Source organism: Polypterus senegalus, chromosome 9 (genome assembly GCF_016835505.1).
Source record: "Polypterus senegalus isolate Bchr_013 chromosome 9, ASM1683550v1, whole genome shotgun sequence".
NCBI lineage: Eukaryota > Metazoa > Chordata > Cladistia > Polypteriformes > Polypteridae > Polypterus > Polypterus senegalus.
In genome coordinates, this window is record NC_053162.1 from 78,370,238 (window position 1) to 78,392,727 (window position 22,490).

The following is a 22,490-nucleotide window of genomic DNA, read 5'->3' on the forward strand; positions in this document are numbered from 1 at the left end:
GAGATGCAAGTTTGTATTCAACGTTCAGGGACACTAAAAGATGCAGTAATATAAAACCAAATTACCAAAGTCCTGAGAGATTATAGTATAATGGGATACAGGGATTTTATTGTAAATAAACTGCACACTCTTCTTCACATATCAGAAGTTTCGGACCTCTTGACTCTTCCAACACCCCTTACTCAGCCTGTGATAGTCAAGTGTCAACACTATTCAGCCTGGAAATTAACAAATCATCCTTATACTACATGAGCAATATGCCGAAGTGATGCAGAATGAGCCAACTGTCTTGTGGTGTAAAGTCTGCTGCTGTACCATAAGACATCATATGAGGCAAGAATTGCAACAAGTCAAACCTAATTGATATAAAACATACATTTCATAAGCTGTTGCTGCATTACAGATCTTTTTTTTATTTTTTTCATCTCTTTCATGTATATTATATCATTCTAGTATCTTATAACGTTCTCAGATCATCTTCATGTGATTCATGGATAAAGCCCATCTTGGCAGCGCTGGGTATAAGGCAGGAAAATTCTCTGTCGTCAGAGGACCCACAAATGCACTCTCAGTAACAGTAACAGAGCATAATCTTCATCAGCAGCTTAATCATTCTCATTTTGTTCCACATTTTAATAGAATTTGAGCTAAAAATTGTCAGATGTCACCATCAGACTTTTAGCTATTAAAATTACCTCATGATAATAGTTCTTATCAAGTGTAATCTATATCAACTGATATTAATAAGCTGAGTAGTTGGTTACAATCATTTTATTATACAAATACAATGAATTCAGAAGGTATTCAGACCCCTTCACTTTATGTACACTTTATTGTACTGTAGATTTAACTTTAAATGAATAATTTGCCATTTTTGCCCGTCAAGCTGCACTCAATAACCCATAATGAGAATGTGAAAACATCTTCAGAAAGGTTTGCGAATTTATTAGAAAATCAGAATCTGAAATTTCTCATTTATATAAGTATTCAGACCCCTTTGCTGTGGCACTCCAAATTATGCTCAGGCGTGTCCAGTTTACTTGAATTCTCCTTGAGATGTGTTTAGAACTTGATTGGAGTCCACCGGTGGAAAACTGAATTGATTGGACATCGTTTACAAAGGTGCACACGCACATAGAAGATGACACATTTCACACTGCATGTCAGGACAAAAACCAAGCCATGAAGTTTAAGGAAGTCTCTGTAGACCACTGTGATAACTTTGAAGTTAAGACATACAGTAAATCAGGTCAAGGTTATAAAACTCCAAAACTGTGAGTGTTCAGCCAAACTGAGCAACCAGGCAAGAAGGGCCATAGTCAGGGAAGTGTGGCTGAGATCACTCTAACAGAGCTTTGGAAGTCTTCTGCTGAGATGAAAGGACGACCATCTCAGCAACTCACTATCAATCGGACATTTATGGTAGAGTGGCTAGACAGAAGCCACTGTTAAGTAAAAGGAATATAATGCCATTTAAATGACTCTGTGCGCTTGAGGAAAAAGATCTTCTGGTCTTATAAGACAAAAATTGAACTCTGGGCTTATCTCCTACTTAATACCTACGGTATAATTGCTCAAAGCTGTAATTGCTGCCTAAGGGGCTTCTACAAAGTACTGAATTAAGGAACTGAGTATGTACATGAATGAGGCATTTCAGTTTTTCATTTTGCCATTATGGGTTATTGACTGTTTATTGAATTGCAAAAATGTTAAATGTAGTCAGTCAGGTTAAATGTATCAATTTAAAATAAAATCTACAACACAATAAAGTGTGCAGAAAGTGAAGGGGAACTGCATATTGATAATATTTTTTTAAGCAAAATCCATGTGCACTGCCCTTAGATACAAATCTATGTTCCTCCACCACAATGTCTCATAAATAAAAATAGCCGAGCAGTGAATCTACACATGGATCAAACATTTTGGCCGCCAACAAGCATACCTTTGAGGAAACCTGGTATCATTTAGAGAGTTTTGTTCTAGATCCTTTTGTATAGTATGACCCTTCATTCATTCTTTAAATCAATATCTGTGGTCTATATTGGGCTAAAAACATGAAGTTTGTTTTTTAAATAACCTAACCACTGTCTTAAGTAATTAATATTATTTATCCAATTGTTTATTTTGCATCATATTGTGTCACGATTTGTCTCTGTATCTGCTGCTAGCTCTTTGGCCCTGTATATTATTATGAAAGATGTCTCTGATCTCATTTTGATGGATTTTTAAAGTTTTTAAGGTACATACATCTCATTTCAGGTTTATGCTTATTTTGTGTTGTCATCCTACCTAAGTTGTTGTGTGCTGTCTTCTTCAGGTCCGAATGTACGAAAGCAGGTTGTCTGAGCTTAGTTCCCAGCTTGCACTCTCCCAGCAATGGGGTCAGGAGCAGCTTGAAGCCCTGCAAAAGAGAGAAAGTGAAACAGTTCATCTGAAATTGGAGTTGGCATCTCTAAAGGATAAATACCAGGCCTGTATTAAGGAGGTACAAAAAATGGCAAATGTTACAGGAAATAATTTGCACAATACTGCAATGATGAATGATGTCAGAATTTGTGAGATATAACAACCCTGTGTGACAGTGCTCATACAAATTTGAGCCTCTGCTGATACAAAATGGAGAATTGACTGTTTGATGTGCTTCAGAGACTCGGCAGCCCTGCAGACTAAAGAAGATAGGACATTGTGAAAATTGCTGAAAAATAAAGCTTTATTGCTAGGAGATAATAGATGGAAAGAGATTAAAGAAACATGATTCTGCACTGCGGGTGTGAGAGAGCTTGATACACTATGTTAACAAGAGAGGAACTCCAGACAACCATTTGGGGGCAAAGATGTGTAATATGGAGAAAATGGCTTGCTTTCATTTATGTGTGTGTCTGTCTGTAATTCAAAGTGACAAGGTGGAGGGGCATCTTTGCCCTTTGAACAGGATCACACTCCATTATGCTTGTCCAGATTTTTTTTTAATTGTGAAGTATTGCAATTCAGATTCGCACACCGTCTTGTGTCAGACACTCTTGACAAAGTAAAGCTCAAGAAGGCCATCATGTTAGCATTAAAATATAGAGAGAATTTGATGAGAAGGCCAGTGCAGCTGGGTGATTCCTGTTTACTTGATATTTTCAAAATATTTGACTTGCTGTGTGAAGGTCCCCAAGGTGCTAATTACAGTGGCATTGCTAGGTAACAGATTGCAGATTGCAGTTCTATGATGTGAGGATGTGTTTCCTTTAAAATGTGGTCCTCTGTCTTTACTCATCAATTTGTATTATAGTCGCACTTGACATCAACTCCTTTCAAAATATGAAGTACAATCATCAGGTGTTCTTTTACGCTGTATTTACTTTTTACTTTTTCAGTTGTTCTGTATGATTTTATATGTGGAAACAGCCTAGCCTTTTTGTTTAATGTGATTTTGCACATGGTTTGCAAAGTGACATACAAATTCCACATACATATTTCACTTGTTCTCTTGTTTTTCATTCAAAATTTGTGTGCAGACAGGCTTAGTGACTTGTTCAGGATCACTCAGTGGTAAAAATCCGATCAGCAGTCCTGTCATTTATAGTTTAACTCCTTAGCCACCAGTGACCAAAGCTGGGCATAGTATGTGGTCTAACAAGACTGTTATACAGGTTAAATATTTAGCCTCTCTGGACGTCCACTCCACACACCAAAATATAAATGCACTATTGTTATTTGTCATTTTAATCACATCTGTATGGTGCCTGAAGAAGTCAGCAGTTCAAGACTTATCGACCGGCATTCTGTGCTTTTCTTGCAGGGTGAAGCCTTCCAGACAGAGCTGCATGAAATGAAGCAGAAGTATATCTCAGCGACTGATGAGGTAGATTGCACTGTTTGATTGTTTGCTCTGATGCTGTGTGTCTTCATCAGTAAATCAGTAAATTAAACCTGTATGTTTGTCCCCTGCGATGGACTGCCATCTTGTTTAGCATTGGTTCTAACCCTACATTCAGTACTATCAGGATAGGGTTTGGCTTTGTTAAGGACCAACAGGTAAAGAGATGGACAGATGGAGAAATGCTGAAGAGTGATGGGTTGTGAGAAAGCAGAAAATAGATTGAAGCCTTGCCAATTTCTAATGACAGGAGGTCAAAGTGTTCTCGACTGGGCATCCCAGTCTGTCTTATTTCACAATTGTTCTTTTACAATGACAGGATTGTATTTTTAAAATTTTGTTCTCTTTATGTTTTAGTGAGTGCTGCCAGCCAGTCTAGATGCTATTTCAACACTTTGAGTGATTTTAGTCATTTAGGTTTTGCACGGTCCTCCCACAGATTAGAAAAGAAGGGACAGTGACTTACCCACCCACCTAACCTAACTTCGGAAATTAAACACTTTTTTTTATGGAAAACCCAAAAAACGATTATAAAATCAGACCCTGACTTGTATACCAGTTCACAAATGCGACACTTCAATTTTTTTTTTTTTTTTTTACATCTTCTTGCCTTCTTGCCAGTTTCTCAGACACATCGAATTTTGTTGCAGCAGCGCAGTTACCACTTTCTTTCGCCACTGCAACAACTTTTAATTTAAAACCAGCTTCATATTTTTTTCTGATCGAATGTAGATAAGGGATGCTCTTATGATAAAGGTATATGAGGGTGTGAGATACAAAAAAACACAAATCAGTGCAAACATTGCTTCAGTAATTGTTTGGGTATTACCATGTGATCACGTAGGCACAATACATAGAAAAAAAAGGCAGTGTGCTCCGTGGTTACTCTCTCAGGTGGGTGTTAGCATATCATAATCTCTTGGACCAATAGCAGGAGTTTTCCGCATTCGACTTATATGACTGACATTATAATATACCAGAAATTACACGGTAAAATCAAGCCCTGACTTATCTGTGGGAGAACTTATCCGTGGGTTTATACGGTAGTATACCTCATAAATTTAACATCAAAAAAATAAAGACTACAGTAAGCATAACAATCCCCATTATGCCTTAATCCATTATTTGAATCTGAACCAACATTAAGGTTTTTAAAAGCTTGGCATCTCGGGTCAAAATGAATAATACCTTTGTGTGATTTCTGAGAGGTTAGGCCAATGTGCCAGGATCCCTCAGTCATTTAGATAAATATTAACATTAACGATCAGTATGAATCAGTACTGAAATTCAAACAAGAAAACATTAGCAAGATCAACAATAATCCAATTTTGCCACAAAGTAATAATAGGTAACAATATCAGCACCCTAGTCACCTCACCTTAGCCCTTGAAGAAGAAAAGAACACTCCGAGTGTGTGTGTAGATACATGAGACAGGTATGACAAATGTGGAAGGAAAAAGCAGCTATAAAAATGATAGTTTAACCAATAAGACTGTGATCCCAATAGAGACCACTGGTCATCCCGTTCCCAACCAGTCGTACAGATTAAAGAAGAGGCTTCCTAGAAATTTAAAATGAGTGAGAGAGAGAGAGAATCAGGGGGCTTCCAACACAAGGTCATTGGTAATTTAGCAAAACTGACAACGCTCAGCTTAATTTTGCATTGGTAATAATGAAACTAGTTGTGTACATATTTTTTTGACTTTACATCAATCTGTTGTTGTGCACTTAGTTTTCTAGGGTTATCTGCTCATTCAATAAGCTTTCATTTTCCCTATTCAGTTTGTTTTAAATTAGTTTGCCATTACAATGTAGCACACAATTCATATAGGCTAAAGCTGAAGGAGTGGGGTTATGAAAAGCATTATCAACATTAAACACACATAAATGAATAGCAGAGAAAGATACATACTTATGCTGGAATCGTGTAGTGGAGAAGGATATAAAAAGTAGATGGATGGGTCAATTTTTCTTAAGTCCAGCTGGTATGTCAAAGTGCGGCTATTGTGTGGTCGACTAACATCTTATCCAGGAATGTTCCCTACCTTACACTGAGATTACCGGAATAGGCTGTGATATGCTAAAACCCAGTAATGGACAAAGAAGGCTTAGAAAATAGATGAATGTATGTCTAATTCCTGTGGAAATTTTGTTTTTCTGTCCTCTGTTGTCAACTGATCCTGTCTCAACAAAAATGTTGATGTAGTTCATATTATCAAGATTTTTTGTGTTATTCATGGACTCTATTCACTTTTACTGTCTTTTTAATGTAATTTGTATGGATTATGTATATTGATATTGTATGATGATATCAATTGTAGTTGTAAATATGCTTGTTGACCTTGCCATCCTTGAGGAGCACCAAATTCAACTGAATCTTCTGTATTTTGGATCTAATTTACCTCTCAGCTGAACTTTATATCAGTGTCTTATTTCACTGAAAAGTCAGAAGCTTTTGTGTCTTTGTACCTCTCCGACAGCAGCTGTTTGTTTGATTCTTGTTTATCATATACTGTAGTATGTAGTTTTCATTTCAAAAGATGTGTTGCTCCTTATTTTTCTTCAGTTTGAGTGTATGATATCTAAATGAGCATCCTAGGCTACATGTCCACAAGCATTTGAAATCATCCATTATTTTTAAGAAGTCATTGTTCTTGCACATTCTTCTATTCTTTCTGTGATTTATCATCTACTATTTCAAGAGACATTCTATGGAATGCTTTACATGCTATTTGATTTTTACAAAACGCAAATCTATCTGATCTTCATGGCTGATAATATGCAGTTTCTTAAGTATTTTCTCCTTTTCCAGGTACAGACACTGCGTCAGTTGCTCAGTGACGCCCGCTCAGATAATTCCCGCCTCTATCGAGAAAGTGATCTGGTGGTTGCCAACGTTAACCAGTGGGTAAAAGAACAAAAGTAAGTGGCCAGACCAAATGTTAAAGTGATAGTAATGACTTTGTCTCCCAACCTTCCAACCTGAGCCAACCCTCTAATGTACTCATTTTTAATCCTGTCCATCCTCGTCTCACCCAATGCAAATCTTAGCATCTTTAACCCTGCTACCTCCAGCTCTGTCTCCTGCTTTTTCACCAGTGCCACCGTCTCCAACCCATAAAACACAGCTGGTCTCACTACCGTCCTGTAGACCTTCCTTTTCACTCTTGCTTGTACCCGTCTGTCACAAATCACTCCTGACACTCTTCTCCACCCAACCCACTCTGCCTGCACTCTCTTTTTCACCTCTTCCACAATCCCCATTACTCTGTACTGTTGATCCCAAGTATTTAAACTCATCTACCTTCACCAACTCTACTCCCTGCATCCTCACCATTCCACTGACCTCCCTCTCATTTACACACATGTATTCTGTCTTGTTCCTACTGACCTTCATTCCTCTCCTCTCTAGAGCATATCTCCACCTCTCCAGGGTCTCCTCAACCTGTTCCCTACTATCGCTACAGATCGCAGTGTCATCAGCAAACAACATAGTCCACAGGAACTTCTGTCTAATCTCGTCTGTCAACCTGTCCATCACCATTGCAAATAAAAAAGGGCTCAGAGCCGATCCCTGATGTAATCCCACCTCGATCTTGAATGAATCCGTCACTACTACCGCAGACCTCACCACTGTCACACTTCCCTCATACATATCCTGTACAACTCTAACATACTTCTCTGCCACTCCCGACTTCCTCATACAATACCACAACTCCTCTCGAGGCACCCTTTCATATGCTTTCTCTACGCCCAAAAGATGCAATGCAGCTCCTTCTGGCCTTCTCTATACTTCTCCATCAAAACACTCAGAGCAAACATTGCATCTGTGGTGCTCTTTCCCAGCATGAAAAATCCCTCTTCATCATTTTCACTCTGCTTCTCCTGGTGAGGTTCCCTGAGGCAACACGTAAGTCTGGACTGACATGGCCTCTCTATCTCTAGTGACGTATTTTAGCTCCTGCAAGGCATATCCTGGGTCTTCTTCCATTGGGTCGCGCATGCTACCTGCATCCTAACTGCATGCCCAAATCACATCAACAGTCTGTTCTCGATCTGTTCTTCTCCTGGCGCATGTTGTATTGCTGAACTTTTCACCCTAACTACAAACATAGTTTTGATTAAATCTGTCAAAATATTTTTATGTAAAGTACAGTGTGCACAAAAGACCACCAGAAGAGTACAATGAGGCATATCTACTTTATATTGCATTTCCTCACTTAGGAGGTACCAACCCAATAACTATCACCTCACAACATGTAATGCTGGTGTTAAAGTAAGACTTATATATTCTTAGAATTTTGGTATTTAATCAAAGGGTAGGATTTGATCATGTTGTGTCAGTTGGCTTCACAGGTATGGTTATTTTATATGAATGTGACAAAAAAAAAATAAAGCCAAACTCCTAGTTCATGCATTTCTATTGCTACTTTTTCTGGCTAAAGTTGACAGTAACTCAATTAAACAGATGACACAAAAAAGTCAAACAAATTAAGTGGTGCAGTGGCTAGTAGTACAGCCTCACAGCTGTAGTGTTCTAGGTTCAAATCCTGGCCTTTCATACCCCTTGACCGAGTTTGTAAATTTTCCTTGTGTCTGTATGGATTCTCCTCCAAATGCTCCAGTTTTCATCCCAGTTTCAGAGGTTGTATCTCTAAACTGGCACAGCAGGAATGAGTGTGTGTGCTGCCTGTAGTGGCCTTTGGTCAGATTGCCTTTTATCCAGAGCTACCCTAACAGGATTCAATGCATGTGACTTTATATTGGAATAAGTGCTTTAATAAAACAGCAAAATATATGTGAACTACACTTTTGATTTTGACATTTTCTTTTTTTTTTTAGAGAATCTAATGAAAAACTGGGAAACAAAATCAAAGAACAAAGCAAGCAAATAATTCATCTTACAACTGAAAAAGAGTAAGTTTTATAAAATCCATTTTTGTCAGTCTGCTGTCTTCCCACTTTATCATGTGCATCCATATTTATTAAATTTTAATGAGAAAAATGTAAATATCTGCAAATAAGAAAGGCATTGTGCCTATTCAAAAAAAAAGTATTAGTTTAAGGCTGCTCTGCTTTGTAAACACAGTCATATCATCAGCCCGAATACATATAACTCTGTCCTTTAAATATTGCATAATATTGTGAAGTAAATAAACTTTCAAATGATAACAACTCAATAAATTACCCATTAATGCACACATACTGTAAAGTATCTGCTTGAATATTTCATATTCAGAATGGTGGTCAGTCACATGGCAGTTTGATCATATTTGTACTTTTTGTAGGCACTTTGCAGAAATGATAAATAGTGTACAGCATGAAAACAAAAAACTCAAGACAGAAGTTGATGAGCGGAGGATAGAAACAGAGAGACTCAGGGTAAGTATAATACATGATAAATATTTTTTATTAAGCCTGTTTTATTTGTGCGCTTCTCATTAATATTGACTCTTGCTCAAAAACGCAAAGATATATGGAAAGCCTTCAGTTGTTAATTGACTTGTCTATGGATTTCTTTGTATACGTAAGCAAAATGGTAGGTAAAATTTCATATGCAATTTAGAAAAATCAACATGATGAGCAATCATTTTTTGCATTACTATTTAAAATGCTTTTGCTTGACTCTAAATAGCAGCATGCCCAGTGTGCTGCAGCAGGCCTGATATTTCTTTATGTTGTATTAACTCGGTTATTTTCTGTGTTTGCTCTCCCAGGCACTGCAGGCAAGCCAGTCAAATCAATATTCTGCCTTGAACCGCTTGCGCAGCCAAATGAATGACCAAGAGTGAGTAAATAACTTATCATTAGATTTACATTTCATAATATTATTCCTCATGATGCAGTGAGCATTTGTGTAAGGTTGCTGTGCTTTGTAAATGCATGGTCTTACCATCTGCCAAAATAGATACTTTCCCTGCTTTGGCTGCTTCTTTATGCTGTATATATTTTCAAATATTAAAAATGAAACAAATTAAAAGGTAATGTGCCCATGGAAACCCATACTGAGTATACTGTAAATTTAGAGAGATGTATTACAACTTGTTTTTCTATTCAACAACATGGTGGCCATTAAAACTCATGTATTAATATTTTTTTGTTTTTGTAAAATTTGAAAAAATGTATTAATTGCTAGCACCAAGTACATATTTTGCAGCAACAGCTGTGTTGATTTGTATTTATTTATGTTGCTTCCAACCTTTTAAGACTAACGCAAGTACATTTTTATTTTAGATTGTTCTTTCCATAAAGGAGGACAATGGAAATACAGTACATATTAGATCTGAATTCTATAAACATGAAAGTACAGAAATGTAAATAAGCTTGTTCAGATTGCACAAATTCTGCTCATTATATAACTGTCAGGTAGAAAATACTTTGCCCTCTTACAAGAAAAGCCCATGCATTACCATTTGTAATCATTTTTGAGTGCACAATATACAGATTTAATCTATATGCTATGTACTTTTTCCCTAGCTTGTTTCAGAAGCACATTTCAATTGTAAATGATTATTTTTTGAAGTTGATTTTGCTCAAAGTAGGCTGGTGGCATATATTACAAGACTTCAAGTTAGAGGACACATCAAATATGATGGATGTAGTTGCTCAATCCCAGTGAGTAGAAATCACTGGGACTACCTCAAGATTTTTTTTTTTTTTTGCATTTTATTGATTTTATTAAAATCGAATAACATTCCATACAAGCAAGCCAAGTTTAACAAAACTAGGTTTTAAACAAATCAACCCCCACCCATAAGAAAGAGAGCTAGGCCAGCAGAGTAAAACTTTAAACTAGTAAAAATAAATAAATAGATAAATGAATAACTGAATAAAAAAAAAATTAACCAAAAAAAGGGGAGAGAATCTGCTTCCTCAATTTAAATGATTATTTTAAAATGTTATTGATTAGATCCTACCAGGGTTTGAAAAAGTTTTGTACAGATCCTCAGTGAGAATTTGATTTTTTCCAATTTCAATTTCAAATAGTATACAACATTGTCTCTAAAAAAATCGATTTACCTGGATATAAATTCTGCACAGTTCTCATCTATACTAATAAAAGGCAAAGCCCTCACTGACTCACTGACTCATCACTAATTCTCCAACTTTCCGTGTAGGTAGAAAGCTGAAATTTGGCAGGCTGATTCCTTACAGGTTTCATTTCGAAATTCTACGTGTAATGGTCATAACTAGAACCTACTTAAGTACATATATACGGCCATAGCCTGCAGCTCGGTCGCCGTGTGAGGCAGAGTTGCGTCCCTCATCGTCACGCCTCCCACGTAATTGAGTGCCTGCCCATATAAGGCCGTCCGTCAGCGGCAATCCAATAGAAACACTCTGCTGCTAAATATTCGCAGGTGAAGGACTGTGCTTATGCAAATGAAGATGAGATGGTCAAGATGGTGTTTGGCACAAACTCAGCAAAATTGCGAGAGAAACTTTTAAGTGCCAGGTCTTAGCTAACCTTAAATAAAGCCGTGCACATCGCACAAGATAGCACAAGCACAGCTTAGAAACTTCGATGCATGGACTCCGAGTGGCTCCGAGAACGAGGAAGAGCTCCAAAGAGCGCTGAACAAAAAACACATTACACAATTGAGAAGGCAGCAAAAAAATATGAAGCGAGTAATGCATACAAGCATATTCATAAGTGCAGCTACTGCAGAAACAAAGCATGGTGTAAACTGTAAGTTTAAATTAAGTTTATAGACACGCTGCCGCTGGCGTTTGTCATGCCTACAACGAATACGATATTTGCAAGATACAAGTTTAATGAGAAGACGCGGGGTATAAATGAGACTTTTCATCACTTTATACACACATGTGTGTGTATATATGTAGATATGTATATATATATATAATATATGTGTATATATATATATATGTGTATATGTATATAGTGGATATGTATGTATATGTATATGTGTATCTATATATATATGTTTATGTATATATATATGTATGTGTGTGTGTGTGTGTGTGTATATATTTATATATATGTATATGTATGTGTGTACATATGTAGATATACTGCTCAAAAGAATTAAAGGAACACTTTTTAATCAGAGTATAGCATAAAGTCATTGAAACTTATGGGATATTAATCTGGTCAGTTAAGTAGCAGAGGGGGTTGTTAATCAGTTTCAGCTGCTGTGGTGTTAATGAAATTAACAACAGATGCACTAGAGGGGCAACAATGAGATGAACCCCAAAACAGGAATGGTTTAACAGGTGAAGGCCACTGACATTTTTCCCTCCTCATCTTTTCTGACTGTTTCTTCACTAGTTTTGCATTTGGCTACAGTCAGTGTCACTACTGGTAGCATAAGGCGATACCTGGACCCTACAGAGGTTGCACAGGTAGTCCAACTTCTCCAGGATGGCACATCAATACGTGTCATTGCCAGAAGGTTTGCTGTGTCTCCCTGCATAATCTCAAGGGCATGGAGGAGATTCTAGGAGACAAGCAGTTACTATAGGAGAGCTGGAGAGGGCCATAGAAGGTCCATAACCCATCAGCAGGACCAGTATCTGCTCCTTTGGGCAAGGAGGAACAGGATGAGCACTGCCAGAGCCCTACAAAATGACCTCCAGCAGGCCACTGGTGTGAGTGTCTCTGACCAAACAACCAGAAAGACTTCATGAGGGTGACCCAAGGGCCCCATGTCCTCTAATGGGCCCTGAGCTCACTGCCCAGCAGCATGCAGCTCGATTGGCATTCGCCATAGAATACCAGAATTGGCAGATGCACCACTGGTACCCTGTGCTTTTACAGATGAGAGCAGGTTCACCCTGAGCACGTGACAGAAGTGAAAGGGTCTGGAGAAGCCATGGAGAACATTATGCTGCCTGTAACATCATTCAGCATGAGCAGTTTGGTGGTGGGTTAATGATTGTCTGGGGAGGCATATCCATGGAGGGTCACACAGACCACTACAGGCTTGACAAAGGCACCTTGGCTGCCATTAGGTATCAGGATGAAATCCTTGGACCTATTGTCAGACCCTGTGCTGGTACAGTGGCTCCTGGTGCACGACAATTCCTGGCCTCATGTGGTGAGAGTATGCAGGCAGTTCCTGGAGGATGAAGGAATTGATACCATTGACTGGCCACCACACTTTCCTGACCTAAATCCAATAGAACACCTCTGGGACATTATGTTTTGGTCCATCCAATGCCACCAGGTTGCACCTCAGACTGTCCAGGAGCTCAGTGATGCCCTGGTCCAGATCTGTGAGGAGATCCCCCACAACACCATCTGTCATCTCATTAGAAGCATGCACCGATGTTGTCAGGCATGTATACAAGAACACAGGGGCCATACAAAGTGCTGCGTACAATTTTGAGTTGCTGCAATTAAATTTTGGCAAAATGGATTAGCCTGCCACATAATTTTTTCACTCTGATTTTTGGGGCCTCTTTGAATTCAGGGCTCTGTAGGTTGATCATTTTCATTTCCATCAAACGATGTGGCATCCTTTCGTTCCTAACACATTACCCAGTCTATATCAGTTTAGATATCCAGGAGGATTTCTTTTTCCCATTGAGATCTGATGTGTTTTCAAAGTGTTCCTTTAATTTTTTTGAGCAGTTTATATATACTGTATGTATATGTGTATTTGTATATATATGTTTGTGTGTGTGTGTGTGTGTGTGTATATATATATATATATATATATATATATATGACAGCAACACTCATAACAGTGACAAAACAATTACATTGACAATCATGTTATGTTATTTTTAAAATGTTTCCTTTTCTTTTTCATTACTTCTTTAACACACTACTTCTCCGCTGCGAAGCACGGGTATTTTACTAGTCTGCTAATAAAAGTGGGTTAAGACGTCAACTGCGAGATGAGTATATTAGGCATGGTCGGAGATAACAATAGCGTCCTACATACAAGATTTAATCGTAGGCAAGAAATTGTTAACCACAAAGAAATAATCAGTTCTTGAGTAGCAGTGATGCACTGGTGAGTAGAAAGAATATTCTCTCGAATTTGGGTTTAGAAATCTCCAGCGGTCTGATAGGTTATGATCAGTTACAAACTGTGTAATTGTCTTTGGAGTGTTAGATGGCATCACCCCTGTGACAGGAGACCTATCTAAGAGTGGATTTAAAACACAATTAAAGTCTCCGGCCATTATCATTTTAGGAATGTTCACATTGAGATTGGTTGCAAATACATTTTGGATGAAGTCCCTATCATCCACATTGGGTACATAGATATTTATCAAAATCACTTTACAGTTAAATAAATCACATATGTCCCTTCAGGATCAGATGCTACATCTGATCCTGCAAGTGAGACTGTTATATGTATAAGAATTCCCACACACTTAGTTTTCTTTGTGAAGCAGGAATGGAATATTTGGCCAGTCCAGTCTCTGTGCAGCCGAGACTAATCCTTGCTTAATAAGTAGGTCTCCTGTAAAAATACTAGTTTAGCTATTGGACCTGTTAAGTGAGAGAATATTTTCTTTCTCTTTAATTCATGATTCAGACATTTAACATTCCAGCTCACAAAGTTAACTGTTTGGTCATGGAGATATTGCTTCTGAACTTTTGCTGTCATTTTGTGGTCTTAACTTAAGATAAGACAGATTTGACTTTAATTTCCAATTTTCCTAGGAGTTATTGCCATGAAGCCCATTGTTATGTTGGCACCTATAATTATAAGGATTAAAAGGATAGATTAGAAATAGCTTGTTCTCTTTCTCTCCTACCATAGCCCCCCTGCCCCCACCCTCTTTTGCATCCCTATGTGAGGCTGGACCACACTTCACAAAGTGCCAGTCCTCTGACATACCAAGAGACAGAGTACATCCAAAACAAAAAAAGCCCCCCAGCGGCATATAAGGATTAAAATAGAGATATCTATTGACAGTAGCATCCAAATACTATAAGCATAATATATAATCTTAAACCGTCTTGACAGAGTAAACCTAGGGAATGATGTTAAACAGTAGCCCTGGATAAGCATGGTAAGCCCTAATGCAATAAACCAAGGGTATGATGTAAAACTCTCCTTAAAGGAAAAAAAAAATACACATACATACATATACACATATAATTGTAATTAAGGCATAAACAAAAGGTGACAGAGAAGGGAAAATGATGTATAATTAAGGTACCAGTATCATTGCAAGCGGATCAAACAGATGGTGAGATCTTCTTTGCCATGCTATGACAGGATGCGACTCACAATCGTATTTCAAAAAAGTGTCGGATCAGTTTTCTTAACCCTTCTTCTGCTTCCTTCGTAGAAGTAAAAATTTAGCGCTTGCCTTGAATGTCCACTTTCAGTTTGGCAGGATACAAGATGCTGTATCTGATCTTGACTTTCTGTAAGTGCTGTTTAATGTTGTGAAAAGCAGCATGTTTAGCAGTTGTTGAGGGTGAGAAATCAGGGAAAACACAAATGTGGTTATTTTCAAATATTATCTCTTGTTTCTGTCTGAGAAGTAACATTGTATGTAATTTAGATTGTAATTTTTCAAAATGCATGGTAATAGTCCAAATTTAGAGTTTTTTGATCCGCGTATGTGGTAAGCTGCTGCTATCTCTGTGTCTAATCTGAAGTCCTCTCCAGTTATTTTAGAGAATACTTCACTGGGTTTGGACTTTTCACAATTCTCAAGGAGACCTTCGCTTCTAATATTATTCCTTTTGCATCCACCTTCCAGTGCAGCAAGTCTGTCTCATAGTACTTTGCATTCAGAATTTGCAGCCATTGCTTTTCCATCAGTGGTAGATGCCAGTTGTTCAACTATTTAAATTTAAGTCGTGAATGTTTGCTTAACTTTTTCCAAATGAGCGACAAGTGCTCTCAGTTTATTCTCAAACACATTTTCCTGTATTTGTTCCTCAATTGTTTCTAGCATACTTTTAAATGTTGCCTCACAGCGATTATTTAAATGTTTTTCCTGGTCTTTAATATCCTGAAGCAGGTTCTCATTTGTCTTGTGTATGTCCTTTATTTCTTTCTTTAAATAATTTTTGAGCTCCTTTATGTCTTGAGCGGTGGCCATTGCGGCGATCGTCACCTGCAGTTCGGACAGATCATTTCGGTATTCTGTGTGCTCCACGGGTGAAGTGGCAATGCCAGTTAAAGTCGATGTTCCCAGCTTGCAAGGACTAGATGACAACACACAAGGCAAGGCCATTTTCAGTTTCAATGAATATTCTGAAATCACCATGCTATCGTGACCTGATTCACTTGCACAGTCGTTCCCACTTTCACTCTTGGTTGGAGACGATGCAGCAGCGCCAGGTCCCAGGAAATCTGTGCTTTTGCCTGTCTGTTCCAGGTCAGTCTCTGAAAGGCCTTACCTTGAGCTTGGACTTGATGTCTGTCTAGGCATGGATGAAGCTTTTGCTTTCTTTTCCGTTTCTTTCTGAGCCCCTTTCCTGCTGCTCATGTTTATATATGCTTGCATACACTGTAATTGAACCCCCTCAGGTTGAGTAAATACAGGATACCTCGAGATGAAAAAATAACACCTCTGCTAATGGAGTTCTGCTTTAGACGTCCATCTCCCGTAACGGATTTTGATAGCTGATTACAGTTTTTCTCGATTGCTTACACACATTTCTTGAAAATAAACTCCATTTCTCAAAACAATTTCATAACTTTACACTCAACTTTCCAAGCTTCAAACTTCCAGGTCAAAACCAAACTCTCTACTCAATACCATTTAATGTTATATCAAAACCAAACATCACACAAAAGGCCTCAAAAACACTTACACAACAACATAGCCTAACAACATGCTGAGATCGATTTAAAAACTAATGTAAAAACCTGCTACTGTAATGAGTAATGTTACTTTTGTAACTATGTGTATATATATATTATATATATAATAAACACTATAAAAACAACAAATGTTGAAATGTTCTAAATAATGTTATCCTTTAAAGTACAACGCAATACATAAAGAACTGGAAAGAAAATTCTGTTCAGCTGCAGTATCCCTTCTCTGGTCAGTGTCAGGCTGGAGAATCTCATCAACATTACATGCAATTTGAGCCCTTGCCAGGTTGGGAGGGGTAATCTCTTGCATGTCTTATCTATCCCTAGCAAGTCTCAACTGTGATGTCCAAAAACAGTTTCCTGATTTTCCTGGAGGAGGTTAACACAAATGTGGGATTCTCCATTGTACACCTTATGCTGTCATGCTAAAAAAAAAACTCCTCTAAAAGAGAATATTCAGGCAGAAATATGTTTCTGAATTTGGGATTATTGGTGAACCAGTCACGAACCTGGTGGAAATTGACAGTGTCCCAAAACATAGCATCGCTGTTCTGGTTATGCTGGCTCCCTCTGGTGAAGCTGGTATACATGATCTCTGAGATACTTTGAGGAAAGCCAGTAGAAGTATGGTGTTGTATGAACCAAGGATGGCATGTTGGTAGAGGACCCCTCAGTGGCTCATAGTGGCACACATTGTCACATTCCCTCATTGACCAGGGACATTCACAATGGCCCATTGGCCAATTATGTTCCTCCTTTTCCTCTTCCTTTTAATGAGCTTCAAGCCTATGTCATCAACAATGATGAGCTCATGAGAAGTGTGTTTTGCTTCTATTTCAAAGATACTCTGCAAAATATGGCACACACTACAGTAAATGACTACTCTGAAACACATTGCTAGAGTACACAAAAAGGGAGGCCATAAGTACAGCTTGTTCTATAGTATATAGGGCTGTACAGTACTTTAATACATACTTTAACTACGCTCAGATACTTAACACGGTATGAAAAAATAATGCCTATACATTGGCATTGGTTTTTATCTCCATCGGAGTTCCTTTCAAAATTAACACGATAAGCCTGTTTCATTAATATTTTTGAAGAATGTGGTCAATTGTGGAAATGCTGACTGCATCAATCCCTTGAAGATTTCTTGGTCTTCAGTAACCCTCTGTGTTATCTGCTGCAAGTGAATCATTTTGTTGGCTATACCCATATTGATCATTACCCTCTCTTGCTCTTCAGAAAACATGGTTCTTCTGCCTCCACCAGGTGGTTGTCTCTCAGTTCTAGAAAACAAAATATTACAAGTACAAACTGTAAAACCATACATTAGGGACATACAGTAACTCTGAGAAACAGTGCATTAATTCAGTGTATTTCAGACAGCATACAGTCCAACAGACCAATGTGTTGTAACAATGTACATAACCACAAAGATAAAGTAGAGAGCAGTATGTAAATGATCTACTTATTTTCCTCTCTGAAGGTTCATATTATAGAAGCTACTGTGAAGCGGCTTAGGTATAATTGCACTTTTTGACCAGCTTCTACCATCGACATCCCATGCACAAGGACATGGTCAACAAGTGTTTTCATATCTCATTTAAAACCATTTGTCTCCTTGCTCTTATTCTTCCTCACCCTCTTCCACCTCTCTTCCTTCCTGTGGTGGTTGACCTATTGTCCTCAAACAATTAAACTGCCCCATGGCCCTTTTATCTATCTGTCCTAAGGCTATGACTAGTACGTGAACAATTTTGACTCGTAGTGTTTGCATCTGCAAAAGTGTGTGCTAAATGTGTTCCAGCTGTGCTGACTTAATGCTGTTGATGCCAGTGTTTACTAAATGAGCACATAGTGAAGACATGAAGTATTATGTATTATTATTATTATTATTAAGTATTATGTATTATTATCTGTGTGTAGAGTTTTGCACAAAAAGTGAAACAAATCTGAATGGTGTTTATATATTTGGAAAATTACTTTGTATTTTGGTAGATGGCAGTATGGTTTAGGATTTTTAGTAATAAGTTTGTTAATAGTGTGTAAGTGATCGAGAAAAACTGTAACATGCTGCTTGAGAGCACCTGTGGCTGTATGAATGTTTTCCAGTCATGGCAACTTCAGCTCGGTCCATCTTTTTCCTTTTTCTGTTCTTTCGTAGTATAACAGACATTGGAAATTGGACAGATAAGCCCCTTGTTTTGTTTACATTGTCCAAAACACCAATTTTCCTTCTTTTCTGGTCAGACAGATTGTTTGAATTGTACTTTCAGCTAAATGATGATTGGTTGTCAACTTTGGTACACACAGGAGACCACCCCAGCGACTTAAGACATAAACAAACCTGTGGTAAGTCACTGAGTAGCTGGGGATCTCACTCTACACAATTGGTGGTCATGGGCACATGCCTTGATTCTCTACCCCTTGCTAAGATCACTTAGATAAAGGTAAACGTTGTTCACTGTGAAACTGGCTTTGGAAAAATATGACAACTTTAAAACTCAATTAATGATCAACTGCAGATGAATTATTTTTGTTGCTATGGAAAAGCATTATTAATTATTAGATAATTTGTTAAAGTTGTTCACAACATTCACAACAACTGAGACTGTGTGTATGTTCTGGAGTGGCTGTTAGATGGCACTGTAACGCGCTAACCTGACACAGACAGACACTAGAGCCCCAATACAAAAAGCACAAATGATTTATTTTTTTAGTGTCCCCAACAGCCCAAACACACAATTTACTTTTCTTCTTCTTTGTCTTTCCTCCTCGGCAAGCTTTCTTGTTCTCCTCCCAACTTTGGCTCCCCAAGTGGTGTCTGCTGACCCCTTATATAAGGCATCCGGAAGTGCTCCAGGTGTCGGGTGGCGTAATTCCAGCAGTACTTCTAGGTGTGGTGGAAGAGCTGCTCTCGAGGGTTCAGCAGCAGTTGTAGTGCCCCCTGGTGGCACCCATGGATCCCAACGAGGTACACCAAACTCCAACTCCCATGAAACCCTGCAGGAGTCCGAGGCACTTCTGCAACCCAGGGGGACTGGCGTCTATCCTCTGGGGGGAGCTAATGTTCCAGCCACATCTCCTCCCCTGCTCATTCCAGTGTAGAGGTGTCCCAGACAGAAAAGGACCCCAGCTGTCCCAGACACCAACAACAGATTCAGCTTAATACAAGAAGCTGCTGTATTTTAACCAGTGAAGCAGAAAGTTTTTTTAGTGCACGTGCAACTCCTTTAGATTACGTTTCAATTACCCCATCATGAAGTTTCCCCATTTTCAAAAAGCATTGTCCCTGAAGCTAAGAAAACATCAAAAAATGAAATGCTTAGGTCTTCTTTAACATATGTAAAAATGAATAAAATTCAGTGTCTCCAGAGTGAAATTTGCATGAAGAGGGCACAGCAATGGTCTAATCTGCTTGATGTGTGGTGCATACTAACGGGAACAGTTAACTGCTGAAGCCAAGAGCGTGATAAATTAATACTATGAAATCAGAAGAACCATGCAATAGGAAATCTCCTGTAATCTGCTTAGTTATACTTAGTAATGTTTCAGCCCTTGAAAGGCAGTTTTATGGCAAGAGAGCATTGTAGGCAAACAAACGGTCTAGTGAATCACTGTCGCTATTTAATAAGCTATTGAACGCATGAGGCTGTCCAGGCATGTCAAATTCCAGCCCCACTTAATTCTTTTATATGTTTATGTAAAATATCATGACAACTTTTTTCCTGGTATTCTGGCCCTTATAGAAGAGCGCAGTCATGAGCAAATTGTAGCTGAGCAGTATTAAGCCCTTAAATCACAAGTGCAACTGCAGGGTATGACCAATGCCTGCTCCTTTTGAAATGTTACTTTGTAAGAAATAACTTTATTAATATGAACTTAGGCTGTCAATATAATCATTTATTTCTAAACTTCCATTCCCAAATTTTGGAGATACTCTAAAGGAAGTGTAATTTATTTCTCTAAAAACAAAACAGCATTAGCTTTGCACAGGATTAGGATGGGAGTCCAACAGAGGGTGTTATCTACACATTGAGTTCAAAAACACTCCTGCATGGCAGTGTGATTAAATGATGGACTACCAGTGCAGGAGGACTAGATCATCAGAGACAGAAAGGCCATGGGTGACTGACTACATATACTACTACTATATCTAGCTGAGGTCTTCCAGCGAAGCCAGTGACAGCACAAAATTCACAAATTGTTCAAATACCACTTTGACTTTTGCATGCAATGGGTACATTTATCTAGTCCTTCTAGGAGTCAAAGTATGGTGGCATGAAAGTCCAAGCTTTTTATAGAAGCATCATGGGGAAAAATAAGGTGAGGTGTTAAGCTCATTTCCTATTAAAATTATAAATTATAGAGAATAGAGTGAAAAACATTCTGTATAATAGAAGCCAATAGTGACCAGAGCTGTACAACAGTAAACAATGTGCTAAAACATCATTAGTTACTTTTGGAATAATCAGTGCCAGGCATAAACAGAAACCTCTAAAGCATCATAGGAATGACTTTTTTAATTGAAAACCTGCCTCTCCCCCCTATCTTTGGTCAAGTCAATCCCATGATTTTTGTAAACAAGTTTTAATTATTTTTAAAGAGAAAAGTGGGACAACCAGTTCAATATCAGAAAGAGAATGAAGTCCCCAATTTTGTCTGTTTATGCCCAATGCTGATTATTCCAAAAGTAAATATTTAACAATATTTTAACAATACAACATGCGTTTTTTACATTTTCAGCATATGACTGGATAAATGACATGCAGATTATACAACAGAAGTACCATGAGATTTTTTTTGCTTTTTTCCATGGATGTTTTTCATATCATTTGTTGTTGTACAACATTTCGTAAAATTGGTTTATATTATATGACAACTTTTTTCTCTTCATTTTGCATGAAAACAAGAGATTACATTTTTTTCCGGCCATCTCTACAAACTACATAAGTAAAATTTTAAGAAAATATATCATTTTTGAGTGGAGTAGCCCTCTGATTGAGTCTCACGTTGGAATGTGAGGTGAGGCAAAGTGTCATTGGAAACCAGAGAGAATGGGAAGTGAGAAGTAGAATATAAGATGGTGCTTTGTAGATGGGCCACCCTTTGCTTTCTGTCAGGGTGGTCAGATGGGCATTGTTTTTTGTATTGGTATTCTACCTCTCACGTGTGCTTTTAGTGCCGTCTTTCAATCAGATTTCTTGAAGGCAGTGGCTCCTAGGGGGCACACTTTACTATAGAGAGTACCTTTAAATGTAAAGATGAAAAAATCCTGTGATTAGCACAATGAGTACCAAATCATTAAACAATTTTTGTGGCCCATCCATTCATCCTTTATATTTTCATTTGTTCATTTTTATAGCTAGCTGCTTATTGGTGACATCAGAGCTCTAAATATATTTAGAAAAATTGGTTTCTGCAATGTGTCCAGAGCTGTTGCAATATGTTTGCTCCCTCTGCCTATGAAGTGACAAAAGTGGGTTCAGAAAACAAGAATAAAACAAGTGGTTGATGGGCAAGAAAAAAATGTACAAAAAAAATAAAAAACAGTGTAAAAAAAAGTGTAAAATGTATAAAAACCTTTCAGGATACAAGCATAATATGTACTTTACAACAACCTTCTACTTAATACAGTGGTAGTTACATCACGTATAAGTAATCATGCCTTATGTCTACAATCATGAAACATCTTTCAACAAACTGCACGTGACAATGTTGCTACATTTTTAACGTATACTGATATCTTTTTAATAATAAAGGTTGAGTATCCCAAATCCAAAATTTCAGAGACCAAAAGTATTTCAGACTTTAGAATATTTTCATATGGGGTGGGCAAAGTCATTCCTGGAAGA

At 37.9% G+C, this 22,490-nt stretch overlaps 1 protein-coding gene across 1 annotated transcript in view; it reads left to right on the forward strand.

Moving 5' to 3' along the window:
* LOC120534874 (polyamine-modulated factor 1-binding protein 1) overlaps positions 1 to 22,490 on the forward strand; it is a 373,314-nt gene that overhangs the window by 340,430 nt on the left and 10,394 nt on the right. Inside the window, exons 33-38 of the mRNA XM_039762390.1 lie at positions 2,318 to 2,485; positions 3,788 to 3,850; positions 6,678 to 6,787; positions 8,708 to 8,782; positions 9,154 to 9,247; positions 9,583 to 9,653. Of these exons, the coding sequence (XP_039618324.1) occupies positions 2,318 to 2,485; positions 3,788 to 3,850; positions 6,678 to 6,787; positions 8,708 to 8,782; positions 9,154 to 9,247; positions 9,583 to 9,653 (581 nt within the window). The remainder of the gene's footprint in view (positions 1 to 2,317; positions 2,486 to 3,787; positions 3,851 to 6,677; positions 6,788 to 8,707; positions 8,783 to 9,153; positions 9,248 to 9,582; positions 9,654 to 22,490) is intronic.